The sequence below is a fragment of the Maniola hyperantus genome, chromosome 4 (genome assembly GCF_902806685.2).
Source record: "Maniola hyperantus chromosome 4, iAphHyp1.2, whole genome shotgun sequence".
NCBI lineage: Eukaryota > Metazoa > Arthropoda > Insecta > Lepidoptera > Nymphalidae > Maniola > Maniola hyperantus.
In genome coordinates this window covers 17,062,559-17,077,270 of record NC_048539.1, presented here as the reverse complement: position 1 = coordinate 17,077,270, position 14,712 = coordinate 17,062,559, and the positions used below count along the sequence as shown (strand labels likewise).

The 14,712-nt window shown below is 37.3% G+C and overlaps 2 protein-coding genes across 2 annotated transcripts in view; one reads left to right on the top strand and one right to left on the bottom strand.

Annotated features, from left to right (window-relative positions):
• The window catches only part of LOC117996854 (apoptosis regulatory protein Siva), a 171,374-nt gene that overhangs the window by 153,304 nt on the left and 3,358 nt on the right, over positions 1-14,712 (bottom strand). The window lies entirely within an intron of this gene.
• On the top strand, positions 235-13,237 carry LOC117997391 (cytochrome b5-like). Its single transcript, XM_034985663.2, has 4 exons — positions 235-454; positions 4,716-4,804; positions 6,658-6,768; positions 12,739-13,237. The coding sequence occupies exons 1-4, from the start codon at positions 338-340 to the stop codon at positions 12,812-12,814; spliced, it is 393 nt and encodes a 130-aa protein (XP_034841554.1). The 5' UTR covers positions 235-337; the 3' UTR covers positions 12,815-13,237.

The following is a 14,712-nucleotide window of genomic DNA, read 5'->3' as shown; positions in this document are numbered from 1 at the left end:
GTTTGACTCAAACACAACCGCTTTAGCGGATAGGCACCCTAACGCTGACCATACACGAACAAGTTCACTGCAAACTTGACCCGTAAACCGGATCGTGTATAGTCAGCGTAACAGCATCTTAATTTTATCTGTGGGAACTGACACTGACAGCATCATTAACTACGTTTGAGTTTGACTGACAATTGACATATTTGATCGGTGAGTGGTGAGTTGGTGACTGACATTTTATGTATGTAAAAAGTACTCTGTGCAGTCGAGTTTGCTGTGTGATTTTCAATAGACGCGATCGTGATTAACTTTTTCGAAACTTAAATATTTAAATACTTTTAAGTCAAATATGAGCGAGGAAATCAAATTATTCACAAGAGACGAGTTGAAAAGCCGGAGCTCGCGGGAAGACGCGATCCTCATCATCCACAATGGCGTGTACGATGTGACTAAGTTTCTCGACGAGGTAAGTGCTAACTGTGATTTTAGTATTTTACTCGCGTCACGGTGGCTAATTTGTTAACTTGCGTCTCGTCAAGAAGTCGATCACTTCGTTCTTATCAATACATAATGAATAATTGGTATAACTACACTTACAAAGTTTTTTTTAATCAGTTATGATAATCACGAAATATATTTTAACTTATTTTATCATTTTCATAATAAGTACCTTGATAGTGTTATGAATTTGCTAAAACTCAAACTCATCCATACTAATATTATAAACGTGTGTCTGTCTGTCTGCTAGCCTTTCACGGCCTATCCGTTCAACCGATTTTGACGAAATTTGGTACAGGGATAGCTTGCATCCCGACGCACAACAGACGGAAACGTTTAAGTGCGGAAACCAGCCCAGAATGAAGAAGAAAGCTTGCATTCCGGGTACAACTTAACAGGTGCTTATGATATCAAATCAAATTCATAAGATTCAAATCCTAACAGGCACAGCTTGATAGCTTCTGCTTATTTCTCGATGCTGTAATGAATTATGAGAAGTAAGCAGGAGATACAAAACCACCGGTTACCATTTAATAATCATAATCATTATTTATAATTTTTTATTTAAATTTATTTTGCAAATACACGTTTTATAGGTGGTACAGCAGCCAGGTCACAGTTTACTTCCCCGGGGTGCAAGCGATCTCTGTACCAAATTTCATCAAAATCGGTTATGCGGATGGGCAGTGAAAAGCTCGCAGACAGACACACACTTTTGCACTTATAATATGAAGTAGTATGGATTACTTAAATAGGTAAATGTTGTAATGGACCTATAGGTATTATTTGAACATAATGTAACAAGTTAGTTTGCACTAACAGAGAAGTACAATCAACCAGAAGCTTAATTTACTATAATCCACTCAAACAAATCAAATCTGTATGGTGCAACATGCGATATGCACCGCCCGCCCTCCCACTGCTGAACATGCAGGAAAAGCCACCACGCAGCACCACACGAATCCCAAAACACTCGATGCACGTTTCGCCCCGACACCGGAGCATCCTCAGAAGATGACATTCTTTCAGACAATTGTTGCTCTTTTTAACTTTCCAAAAAGGAGGTGGTTCTCAGTTTGGCACGTTTTTTTAGGGTTCCATACCTCAAAAGGAAAAACGGAACCCTTATAGGATCACTTTGTTGTCTGTCTGTCTGTCTGTCTGTCAAGAAACCTACACTACCTACTACCTATTAACTTTTGTAGCGTGCACTAAAATTTAGTCTTTAATGTAAAATTCATGTTGCGTCCCGTTTTATCAATATTAGAAAGAAAAAGACGCAGATCTATATACTCTAAATTTACTGTAACTCTCTTACTCTAAATTTAGTTTAGAGAAGGACAACAGAATCGGCGCCAATGGTACTGATTCTGAGCACAATCAAATTTTAGAGTATTCACATTCTCTTCTTACTAATGTAATATGAAAAGGACAGACCCAGTTTGACAGTTTGAAATTTAATTTTTAGATGGTAAAACCCATGATTTTAGCGCACAGTCGCAAGCCTACTGTTTAAATTTGTAGTGTGCTAAAATTTAGAGTCTTTAAATGTAAAGTTCATGTTTTGTCCCTTTTTAGCATTGTTAAAAAGAAAATGATGCACATACTCTAAATTTAGTTTGGAGAAAGACAACGGAATTTGTGTTGTGTTATGTTGCAGTTTTAGGTCAGTCACTAAACCGTTGTTAAGATGATTAGTCAGTAGTTATTTTGTACAGTCACTATGACAAAATGGAATATAAATTAGTATTACATAATGTTAACAAGGTTTGTTTGCTCAATAAAATAATTCATTTTAATTATTTATTACCATGATTAATTAGGTTCAATGTTCATATACCTAATCATATGACATCCAAATTAAATATTATAAATCAATATCTGCAAGGAAAAGCATTGTAACTCACTTGTTAGCAATTTTCAGTTACAATCACATTCATAGTGAACAAAAATGCTCTTTTTAGGGTTCCGTAACCAAATGGCAAAAAATGGAACCCTTATAGATTCGTCATGTCTGCCTGTCTGTCCGTCCGTATGTCACAGCCACTTTTTTCCGAAACTATAAGAGCTATACTGTTAAAACTTGGGAAGTAGATGTATTCTGTGAACGGCAAAAATAGAGAAAAATACCATAAATGGGGGTTCGTTCCCCATACTTAGAATTGAAACTCAAAAATATTTTTTTATCAAACCCATACGTGTGGGGTTATCTATGGATAGGTCTTCAGGTACCAACTCCACTTGGTATATAAGGCGACATGGGATTGAAGTTGTACAAGGGTGCTCTCTAGACGCGTTGCGGGCGACCGGGAGCGGTACTCTGGGCCGCCCTAGCGCAAATTTGTTGCACGCTTTTTGTAATTATTTTATATTATTTAAAATTCTATGTGCTCTGTTATCATAAAGTAATACCGTAATCCCTTAGTGTATTAAACCTTGAACGTAAATACGTAATTTTATTCAAATTGGGTAAAACTGGTTTTTCTGCTAATGGTCGTGTAAAAAATGCGTATTTTGGGGAAACTTCACGATTTTATTGTATCGAGCCATATTGTGCCAATCGTGTTTTGGCTCTCGTAATTCACTAAAGATTATCTTTAATTTTTATAATTTAAAAAATAAATAAGTAGTTTTTGAGGCCAAAACTTGATTCTTTGAACATCCGAAATGTGTCTCAACACCGGTTTTGGGATGCATATCGCCTTAATCTTACCTTGAAAGTTGAAAATACTAAAATTATTCGTTCATGTACACATTTTCTTTTTTTTTTGTGATGTAACCACAAATTATTAGTTTTCAGATTTATCCCCATACGTCTGCTATAAGACCTACCTACCTACAAAATTTCATGATGCTAGGTCAACGAGAAGTACCCTCTAGGTTTCTTGGCAGACACGACAGACAGACAACGAGGTGATCCTATAAGGGTTCCTTTTTCCTTTCGAGGTACGGGACCCTAAGAATAAAAATTGTTATTTCATGCAAGAAACCCATGTTAATCTTTTTAGGCAGTTGTGTTATAAATCACTTTTAGTCGATATTTATTTTAGTATTACGTAATATCTACTCTGTTTGAATCAGCGTCTTTGTGCGTCTGCATTTAATAACCTCATCGGAATTGAGGTGGTATTCGAGGCAGTTCTCCGGCGGGTTATTGCGAATTCCGCCGCGTGCCGGCCTGCACGCAGCTTCATTACTGACTGCCCTATTTTATCCTCCAGCTTATCTCTATTCATGCCATACATGGCTCATTTATTTACCAGACTATTTCTACTTTAACTTTTTTTTCTTTTTTCTTCTGGCTTTATATTTTAACTTTAATATTACGAGTACTCTATTATTGTGTTAGCTGCGAGTATATCGTTCAGATATATTTGATGGTTGTAAGTTACAAAATAGTCGTTTATATTTGAAACACAGAATCAGTGAATTCTAAGCATGTAGCTCTTCAATTTTATCTAGGTACTAGCTTTTGCTCGCGACTTCGTCCGCGTGGACTACACAAATTTCAAACCCCTATTTTACCCCCTTAGGGATTGAATTTTCAAAAATCCTTTCTTAGCGGATGCCTAGCTACGTTATCATAGCTATCTGCATGCCAAATTTCAGCCCGATCCGCGCAGCAGTTTGACCTGTATCATAATAGCTATCTGTATCATAATATATAATGCCTATGTCATAATAGCTATCTGCATGCCAAATTTCAGCCCGATCTGTCCAGAGGTTAGAGCTGTGCGTTGATAGATCAGTCAGTTAGTCACCTTTTCCTTTTATATATTTAGATTTTACTAATATTGATGTTAAATCTAAGTATTTGTACTATGCACATATGCGTGGTATAATGCATAGACTGCAGCTGTGGCATGTAGAATGTAGATTTTATGGATACTTAACTAAATATTTAGTTAGATATGCTTATTTTATGATTAGTAAGTCGTAACTTTACGTTGTCAAGTAAAACTTTATTGCCACAAGAAGAGATAAGAAAAAAACGCCAATCATGATTATTAGGCATTGCAATACGGTATTTTACACTAAGCGAAAAAAACCGGCCAAGTGCGAGTCAGGCTCGCGCAACGAGGGTTCCGTACTACAGTCCTATTGTTTCGTTCGACTGAATTATTTTGCAAAATGTCGAAAAAATACGACTGTAATACGGGACTTTCGATGCGCGAGCCTGACTCGCACTTGGCCGGTTTTTGTAAGGCTAAAAGGGAATTTTCCCGCAGCATCCTGGAGGAGAAGAGGTGCTGCTGGAGCTGGCGGGGCAGGAGGCCACCGAGCCCTTCGAAGACGTGAGCCACAGTTCCGATGCCAGGTATTCTATTCTATTAAATTATTTTTATTTAGGTCGAGTTTCCATCCCTATAAATAATAATAAATAAATAAATAATCTTTATTTCATCAGACATCAAAGGCCCACAATATTATGTTAGTAACCATCTTAACCTATGTTAGTAACTATATTATAATATAATGTATGTTAGTAAGAAACTAATTCTATGTTAGTTAATATAATTAATATACTTATTAACTAATGCAGACATCCAGTGCGCTTTGAGAGCGCTGTCCTGTCTGTCTGCTATCACCTTCAGGATAATGTTGGGACTTCTCTCCAACCTACTTTTGATTGAAGCGATCCTTTAATCCTATGTCGTCGACATCCTATCTACACGCACGAAACGGTTTTTTTATTACGGAAAGAAAACATACAGCATTAACCATAAAACTAAAGTTAATTCACGAGATTATTACATGGGCTAGTAAAGTTGTCACCGTTAAGTTACACACTTCTTAAGGTGCGAGTCCATTTTTTAGCAGACAATGAGGCGTGTGCCCACCATGACGAGATGGGTCTAATCCCTGCTGTCAAGCCTTGTTTTAAATTAGCCTATGTCCTTTCCCGGGATCTAAGCTAACTCTATACCAAATTTCATCAAAATCGGTTAAACTATTGGACCGTGAAAAGCTAGCAAACAGACACACTTTCGCATTTATAATATTAGTATGCATTAACATTTTTTTCGATGTTAATGTCGTTGCATATCGTCAGTCCATCATTGAGGATTATTCCTATAGGAATTTTTAAAAATAGCTGTCCCGTTGAGTAACACTGTAAAGTAAGAATCAAAAAATCTACACAGATTTTCTTACGTTTTCCAATATGGACCATTGCCACCGTTCCATGCGTTAAAATAAAACCGTCCTATTCTTATATATTCCCAATTCAACATTATGCAAGTCATCCACACTGGGGTCACTGATGTCAAACAAATAATTTAAAACGCGCTTCAAGGCCTTATTTATAATGCTCTCGGCTCTTATCACTTATATTGTTATCATGTAACGCGTGTCGCTCCTCAACAATACCTATGTTCTTTTTTATTCTCGATATGATGATGAGACAAATTCCAACGCGTGCCTGTGTGTTAATAGGGCACAGATGTAATACCTCATCATCATCAGCCTGTGGACGTCTACTGTTGGACATAGGCCTTCCCTAAAGAGCGCCACCACACCCGGTCCTCATCCAGCCACTTCCCAGTACCAGCCTCTTTATATCGTCGGCCCATCGTTTCTTTAAACTACTTGAGTCAACAAAAACCCCACTTCACATTGTCTGTCACAATCTCACGCACAAAATGCATTTTGCCAAACAAAAAAAAATCAAGGAGAAAAATCATTTGTCACGTTCTAATAAGGGCTCAAATGCATAAATCTATCTCGCTTTAACCGTAAAAGTCACAATAGAATACCCCTTGTATAGGTACTTGTCCTGAGAAATAGGGTTCCCAGTGATAATATAATTACCGTTTCAATGATAGTCATTTAGGTATCATCATCATCATCATGATCAACCCATCACCGGCTCACTACAGAGCACGGATCTCTTCTCAGAATGAGAAAGGTTTTGGGCATAGTCTACCACGCTGGCCATGTGCGGATTTGTAGACTTCACACACCTTTGAGAACATTATGGAGAACTCTCAGGCATGCAGGTTTCCTCACGATGATTTCCGTTAAAGCAAGTGATACCTATTTAATTAAACCCCCGACCTCCGATTAGAAGGCGAACGTCCTAACCACTAGGCTATCACAGCTTAGGTATTTTAGGCATGCCCTTACACGATAAGGTATGCCCCGTTTTAATTAAAATTTTCTTGTCGACAGAGCGTTGATGAAAAAGTATAAGATCGGCGAGCTGGTGGAGGCGGACCGCACGCAGTCCAAGGCCGCCTTCTCCCCGCAGTGGAACAACGACCAGCAGCAGGAGCAGGGCAAGTGCGTAGTCGCCTAGACCCTCACCACCACCACCACCACCACCACCACCACCACCACCATCACCACTACACTAGCTCACACTAGGCTCATACACCGAAATGTTTAGAGCGCAGTAGACCTTGCCACAGTTCACTACAGTTAGGGAACTTCGAGGCGTCGACGTCACTAGCCGGCGTCAAATGTTAGTACATTTGATAGGTAGCCCTAAAGTAGCCCTATTTTTCTTTGATTTCACGTCATCATAACCTAATATTTGACATATTGTCGAATCAAGAAGAAGGCGCCCCGGGAAAAATGCCAAGAGCAAGTACCGAACGGGCGCCCTCCCGCGATTCGGCCCATATAACCGAGAGGTTGGTGGGGCCATGGGAGGTGGAGGGTTGTCCCAGATATCGTCGAATCAAGATCAAACCGACAGTTCCCTTACTCTAGTTCACTCTGACTTTGCTCAGACCTAAGACAGTTAAAACGAGACAGGCTTATACCCTTTTATTATATTCGCTTGTTTATAACTACGACGATAAGAGAATCGACTAACTAATAAACTTATGGAGAAATTACCTTTAGAACGCGACAGGTCGATATGGCAATCGGGGTGTGAGGCAGGGGGACGCCCCGCACCCGCACTTCACCCTTGTTAGTTATTCCGCTCCGGGTTAGAGCGGGTGACGTGCGTGTGGGCGGGGCATCCCCCTGCCTCACACCCCCATTGCCATCTCGACTTGTCGCGTACTATAGTATCCGCTGAAACTGAAATTAAAACTATGGCATATAGATATCATTAGAGCCTCAATAGCTCAACGGTTAGAGGAGCGGACTGAAATCTGAAATGTCGGCGGTTCAAATCCCACCTATTGCACTATTGTCGTACCTACTCCTAGCACAAGCTTTACGCTTAGTTGGAGGGGAAAGGCAAATGTTAGTCAACATCAGCTAATATTTCTTTTTAAAAAAAACGTTGTATTCGTTCATGTTATATTAAAGTTAGTAGTAGGTGCTATAAATGGCTGGTGGCAGTTCTCAATATAACACATAATAATAATTGTTATCAGTGTAAATAATGTTTATCAGCCGTATCGTAACACGGAGTAATAAAAAGATAAAATGCATAATTTAGTTCTATCAATATGACACGATTTTGACTTGGACCAATTATTTTCTTCTACCTAGTAGCCAAGCTGAGGCAGTTGCTAAGCATAAAAGTGCTTCCCTACCCTCATTCCGCACATTGTCTTGATTACGCGACTTTTGAGTCCACCAATCACAACTAAGCATTCCTCCCTGTTTTTAACATTTTACGATTTTGTTTTCATGCAAAACCTTGTATATGCGTACTCTTGAGGTTGAATTCTCTGTGCTAGTAACAAACGTAATAAAGTCTTTCAACAAGTGTTGATAGGTCTTACAAATCTCATCGTCATTACAACAAGTAAGTTTTTTTATATATATATATTCGTACTTTAGTTTTCCTTAGTTTACTTAAGGCCTGTTTCATAACTACCAGACAAACTTTATCTAACGAATAAAGACGCTATGACAATTTTTGTATTGCTAATCTGTCAAAATGTCTTTATCTGTTAGATAAAGTTTATCTGGCGGTGGTGGTTACCTTAAAACAAATTAGTGTCTCGCTGAAATACGTAAGAGACGCACGATACGCGGCCCATACGACCTTGTTATCGCAAACTGACAATAGAATCATGTTATGAGTAAAAAAATTAACTCCAGAAGCTCTAAAGCGCCGGGCAAATTGCGTGGCTTACGCGAGAAGTTCTGCGAGTTTTTTTATCTTTTTCAAATTAAGGAAAAGTAAAGTATAGATATAGATTAGCTACCTACTTCTGTTTTGATATAATTTTATCATGAGATACTGATCTAAAGAAGGCTAGCGTAATAAGTAAGAACTTACTAAAATTAGATATAGCGATTCGAATATCATATTTTAAAATCTTGAGCAATTTATTTCTGCTGTAGGTAAGCCTACTTTATATGCTGTCGGGAATTTATGTTCTCGTCCCGCCATCGACGCGAGCTATTATCATTCCATTTATACTTGCAAGTATTTCGTATTCACTTTAGTCTTTTTACCATATCACTTCGCCGGCACAATGGATCTGTGTAATATTATTTGCTCAACTATTGTACTTAAATTGAGACCAAAAACTTTTACGATTGTGATTAATAAGATTTGTTCCTTAACATAAATAAGTTTGAGTAGAAGTAGCGTAGAATAGAGTTCCTACATCTTGATTATACTAGACGAAAATCATTTTTCGATTACTCTAAGGCCGAGATTTATAGAGCGCTCTTTGACTTTGCTCAGACTTGAGATACTGTTAAAAGGAGACAGCGTTATAGCGCTGGCATAAATCTGTCTTATTTTAACTGAAGCTTAAATCTGATCTGAGCAAAGTCAAAATGCGCTCTATATGTAGATCTCAACCTAAGAAAGCGTCAAAATAACGCTAATCTCAGTTCCATAAAAATTAATATTAATGCTTATTTAGCGTAAGCGGGAAATGGATTTAGATTTAATGCCCCTTGGACTGTCTTTAAAAGATGTTATATTTTTCTTTATTAAAAAATAATATGCTTAGTATTTAAATTTATAATGTTATATTTTTAGACATTTTTATTGTATTTAGATAAATGAACGTGCTAATAAATTGATCTCTATTGTTAAATATTTATGATATATCGTGCTAAAGCTTTTATATAGTCTATTTGTTGCTATTAGAAATATATTGGTATTGCAGATACTTGTTGTAGAAATGTGCAATAAACGCTATAAATTGTATCGCATATTGTAATATTATGGTAAAGCGCCACCATAGCTTCACGGTGCTCTCGAATCCTGTACTCGCACAAATATATTATTATCTTGTATTATTGTACCAAAAAAATAAAGTAAATAATCAAAAATGGCTTATTTATTTAAATTTTTTGTTCGATCAGTTAAATTTTCTTTATAACCACTTTATCGCATATTGCGTTTTGCGTACAAAAAAACTACCTACTAAGGTATAGTTTTTTTGTAATTTAAAAATCCAAAAACGATATTTTTAGTAGGTTCTCAAGCACAGACCACTTGATTGAGGATAATGATTATCTATTAGAGATAATGTGATCGCATCAATTACAAAATCTGTCTATACATGTATACCATGACTGTCTGACGTAACTCACACTAACAAAGGATTTTGAGAAATTCCAATGATATCCATAAAAAAATCCACGCTGAGTCACGCTGAGCTATCGCTGTGCCAAATTTCGTCAAAATCGGTTGAACGGATGGGCCTTGAAATGCTAGCAGATAGACAGACAGATACACTTTCGCACAATATAAGGTATGGATAGGTGCAAGCACGTAGATAAAGAAAACATCCATTGCAAAACAGCCGTCTGTGTATCTACAAAAACGCTCGTGGAAATGCGTAATTCATGGCTTACCTATTGAATGAAAAATTGAATTCGTCTTTTCAATCTGAATTACAATTTTGTTTTGTCGAACTAGTAAAAAGATAAACACAAGCTAGCAAAAAACACCCCCCCCCCCCCCCCCCCCCGGACATAAGTGACATGCGCCATATTGATTGATTTTTCCAAAATCTTTACCGAACGCTTGCATCAATGCTATCGATTTTCCTTGAGTAAATATCTATGTCTTAAACTTTCGCTTTTTTGTCTGTACCCAAATACCGAAATAAGACCCCGTTACATAACCGATAAAAACACGAGTTTTCTATGTCATTATTATTATGCTAATATTATTCACCGCGTCTGATTCTGTAAGTATTTCGGACGTCACAATGGGCATCGCTGAAAAACATCAGGAACATTCGGTACATAAATAAATATATTTTTAGAGAATACACCTACATCTCAAATTATCATCGACCCGTCGCCGGCTTACTACAGAGCACGGGGTTCTTCTCAGAATGAGAAGGCTTTGGCCAAGTGCATAGGCAGCCTTCAGACATCTAAGAACATTATGCAGAACTCTCAGACAGACAGGTTCCTTCACCGTTAAAGCAAGTGGTATGTGCCTAGGATCAAACCCCTGACTCCTGAATAAAAGGTCGACATCTTATCCACTAGGCTATCATCGCTCAATCTCAAACCCTTAGGGCTCCTTTCTGTTTTTTGGAATTGTGTTACAGTCTAACCCAAAAAGAACAGACTTTAATGCATATGTTGCTCTCGAAAGAACCTCTTGCTCTTTCCTTTTTTCATTTTGAAATAGCATCAGTCTTTGATGCTGTTTTTTAAGAGTTAAAAATTCACTTTGTTTTAGAGGTTTATTTTAATTATGTAAATAAACTATTTATTACAAGCTGCAATATCCGTAATCTACTGTAAAGTATTTTTGATTTATTTTTTCGCAACGCTTGTATCTGAAACAATAACACTGCGAGAAGTATTGTTGAAGATCTGCGAATAGCTTTACTTGACCTACGATCAAGCGAGCGTATGTAAATAAGGAAAATGTAAATAGGCACCGACAGACGCACGTGTAGAAAGAAAGAAAGAAAGAAAGAAAACTAGTTTATTCATCTTATGCCTAAGGTAGGTACAAGCAAACTTAAAATTAATGGTTAGTAGGTAGTAGTTAGTAGATAATAAGAAGTATTTAATAATTAATTTAATCTAAAATTAGTTCTTGCACCCACTTGGCACAAGATGAAAACTAAAAGATGATGACTAAAATCTGAATGGCAAAGATACATCTGTAGTCTGTACCCTTGGTACGAACACGAGATTCACATTTCGACAACGATGATAAATGATAAATAGCGTAAGGCGTAACAAGGAACCAAAAGCTTAATTTGCTATAATCCGCTGACAAAGTATGGTTCAACATGGAGCATGCGATATGCACCGCCCGCCCTACCACTGGCTGCTATTGGTTGGTGGCTGTTCCTGCATGTTTAGCAGTGGGAGGGCGGGTGGTGCATGTTGCACCATACAGATTTTTCCGTTTCATCACTTTCAGCGGATTATTATCTATAGCAAATTGAGTTTATGGTTCATTGTATCAAAAAAACCTGCTTCTATACAACAAATATATAATATATATATAAAATATATAATACAACAAATACATAATATCGTAACATTAAAATGTCAGAATGAAATGAACCTATAGGCCTTGTTATAAAGTTCGAGTTCGTCCATACATCTACAGCCAGCGCGTACTTTGTGAAATAATAATCATCATTATTATCAACCGATAGACTTCCACTGCTGGACATAGGTCTCTTGTAACTTTGATGCCTGTCCTCCTTTCAACTTGAACTAAGTGCCGTGCCCATGGGCACTTCAGCTTCGGAAATAATAATAGTACTGAATGTACAACTTTAAACCGAAGGACGTTGGGTCCATTTTAGTTTCAGAAAATCTAGAAATGTATTAATGTAGTCTAGATGTGCGGACTGACTAATATCTACAACTGGTTTGTCTCAAGGAACTAGTAAAATATTGCACTTAGTATATTTGTTGTATATATTACCTACTACGTAATTTGAGTTACGGTCACGGACCATTTTTTGGGGTTCCGTACCCGAAGAGTGCCAACGGGACCCTATTACTAAGACTCTGCTGTCTGTCTGTCAGCGGGCTGTATCTCGTGAACCGTAATGGGCAAAGAGTTGAAAATTTCACAACGTGTAGGTACCTATTTTTATTGCCGCTATAACAACTAATAATAAAAATTTCAAAAGGGCCGCATGACGTAAAAATTCAAAAGTAGGCAGTACGATGGTATGGAATATGGATTGGAAACCTTCGTGTGCGAGTCCAAGTAACACTTGACCGGTTTTTTGATCCATTTTGGCTTAGAATAGGTAATACAAGGACAGAGATTGAGGAACTGAGGAGCGGTCCGTGGGTTTCAGCTCTCAAAATAATCTGATCTGAGCAAAGTCAAAATATGCTCTATGCATAGATAAATGAGGAAGCTATTTTTTGCAGCTCGTGGAGTTCGTGGCTGGTGCCGCTGGTGCTGGGCGTGGCGGCGACCGTGCTGTACCGATACCTCTTTTTGTAGTGTCGTGCCGCGCCTCTCGTGTCGTGCTGCAGCGACCGAGGCTCGACGCTGCGCGGTCGCCTGTTGACGGTCTAGTTACGGACTATTACACGTTAGTAAAAAAACTAAAAAGCCTTAAATTTTTTTGTGTGAAAACTCGTTCTCTTCGGAGTTAGGCTGATTTTTTTCTTACGCTGCTCGTCGGTGTTCGCGGTGTGAACCGAAGTATCTAAAAATAGTCTAATCGAGAGAAATTACGTTTTCAACTTTTTTTTACATATTTACGTTTTATTCAGAAATTATTTAAGTACACGTTTTAGCATGAGAATGCAATTTTATGGAATTTCAAAAGACAGTCTATATAAATGTATACTTGAATTTTTTTATGTACCTACGTATATTAAATGCAAATATTTATTGTTTTCATCGCAAAAACGTGACTGTTGTTTTATAATTAATAGTTTTTATAGGTGTAATAAGTTGTATCTATTTACCAATGAGTTGAGAAAGTAAAGCATTTTGAGTTATATAAAAAAAGTTAAAACTCTCTATCTATTTAGTGAGATCTCTAGTGTACTTTGACTTTGCTCAGAATTTCAGTTAAAACGAGACAGATTTATGTCAGCGATATAGCGTTGTCTCGCTTTAACAGTGTCTTTAGTCTGAGCAAAGTTTGAGTTGGCTCTATAGAAAATCTCAGCCTAAGATTTAACTGAAGTTTTGATTTGTGACATTATTAATTACTATCCACGTCTACATGTTATGCAATATTTATTTGGAATAGATACCTACCTAATCAAACCGTTGCACTATTGTCATACCTACTCCTAGCACAAGCTTTACGCTTAGTTGGAGGGGAAAGGGGAATATTAGTCCTGATTTAGCATGGCTAATATTCTTTAAAAAAAATCAACTTAAATATTTTTTTAGTTCCTACCTATTCATTGTCTAAAATAATTTGACTGTATTTATTTTTGACAAGTGCCTTTGATGTTTTTACAATATAAGATTACTTTAACGGTGAACCTAATTCTATAAATTACATGATATGTTCGAGTTGAATAATTGAATCTTAATTCAATCTAATTTTTGTCAATGCTGCTCTGAGAGTGATTAATGAAATATTAATATTTAACGCTAGATGTTAAGTATATTATGTAGTTGAGATCATGGTTTCAAGTGATGGGTTTTTGATATGGTGTTTTCATAGGAATAAATGACGAGTTTATACATTGGGCTAAGTCCACAGTGTGCAAAGTGGCAAAGTCGACTTTGCAAAAAGCAGAGATTCCACAGAATAATGTGGTCTGTGCCTCAAAGCATTAGCAAAGTTAGTAAATTACAGTGGAAACTCGATTAACCGGACTAATTGTTGTCGTTAGGGCTAAGCGTTAGGGATTCAGATAATCGAAAATCCGGATAATCGAATGTATGAAGAAAAGCGGGGTTTGTGCATATTATGCAGTTCACTATAATAGTATTTTCAATTTTCAAAGTAAGATAACTATACCAAGTGGGATATCATATGAAAGGGCTTTGCCTGTACATTCTAAAACAGATTTTAGTTATTTATTTTTATGCATAATAGTTTTTAATTTATCGTACAAAATGGCGATAAAAATACCCGAGTACGGAACCCTCGGTGCGCGAGTCTGACTCGCACTTGGCCGAACAATTTTCGGCTGGTAGTCCGGATAATCGCGAATCCGTATAACTGAGGGCCGGATAATCGAGTTTCTATTGTAATGGCAAAGGCAGTGTGTAAGTCGACTTAGCTGGAACAGCATTGCACACCCTATAAATTATAATCGTGGGTAAAGTCCATACAAAATGACCTCTCACGCGCCATTTTAACTCTATGGGTCAATTGTCATGTCAAAGGTACGGTTCACCTTTAAAATAAAGTCTCTAATGAAAGA

Coding starts and splice junctions, on each gene's coding strand:
- LOC117997391 (XM_034985663.2), top strand. CDS start 338: ATGAGCGAGGAAATCAAATTATTCACAAGAGACGAGTTGAAAAGCCGG. Junction 4,805..6,657: donor AGCCACAGTTCCGATGCCAG/GTATTCTATTCT, acceptor TCTTGTCGACAG/AGCGTTGATGAAAAAGTATA. Junction 6,769..12,738: donor CAGCAGCAGGAGCAGGGCAA/GTGCGTAGTCGC, acceptor TATTTTTTGCAG/CTCGTGGAGTTCGTGGCTGG.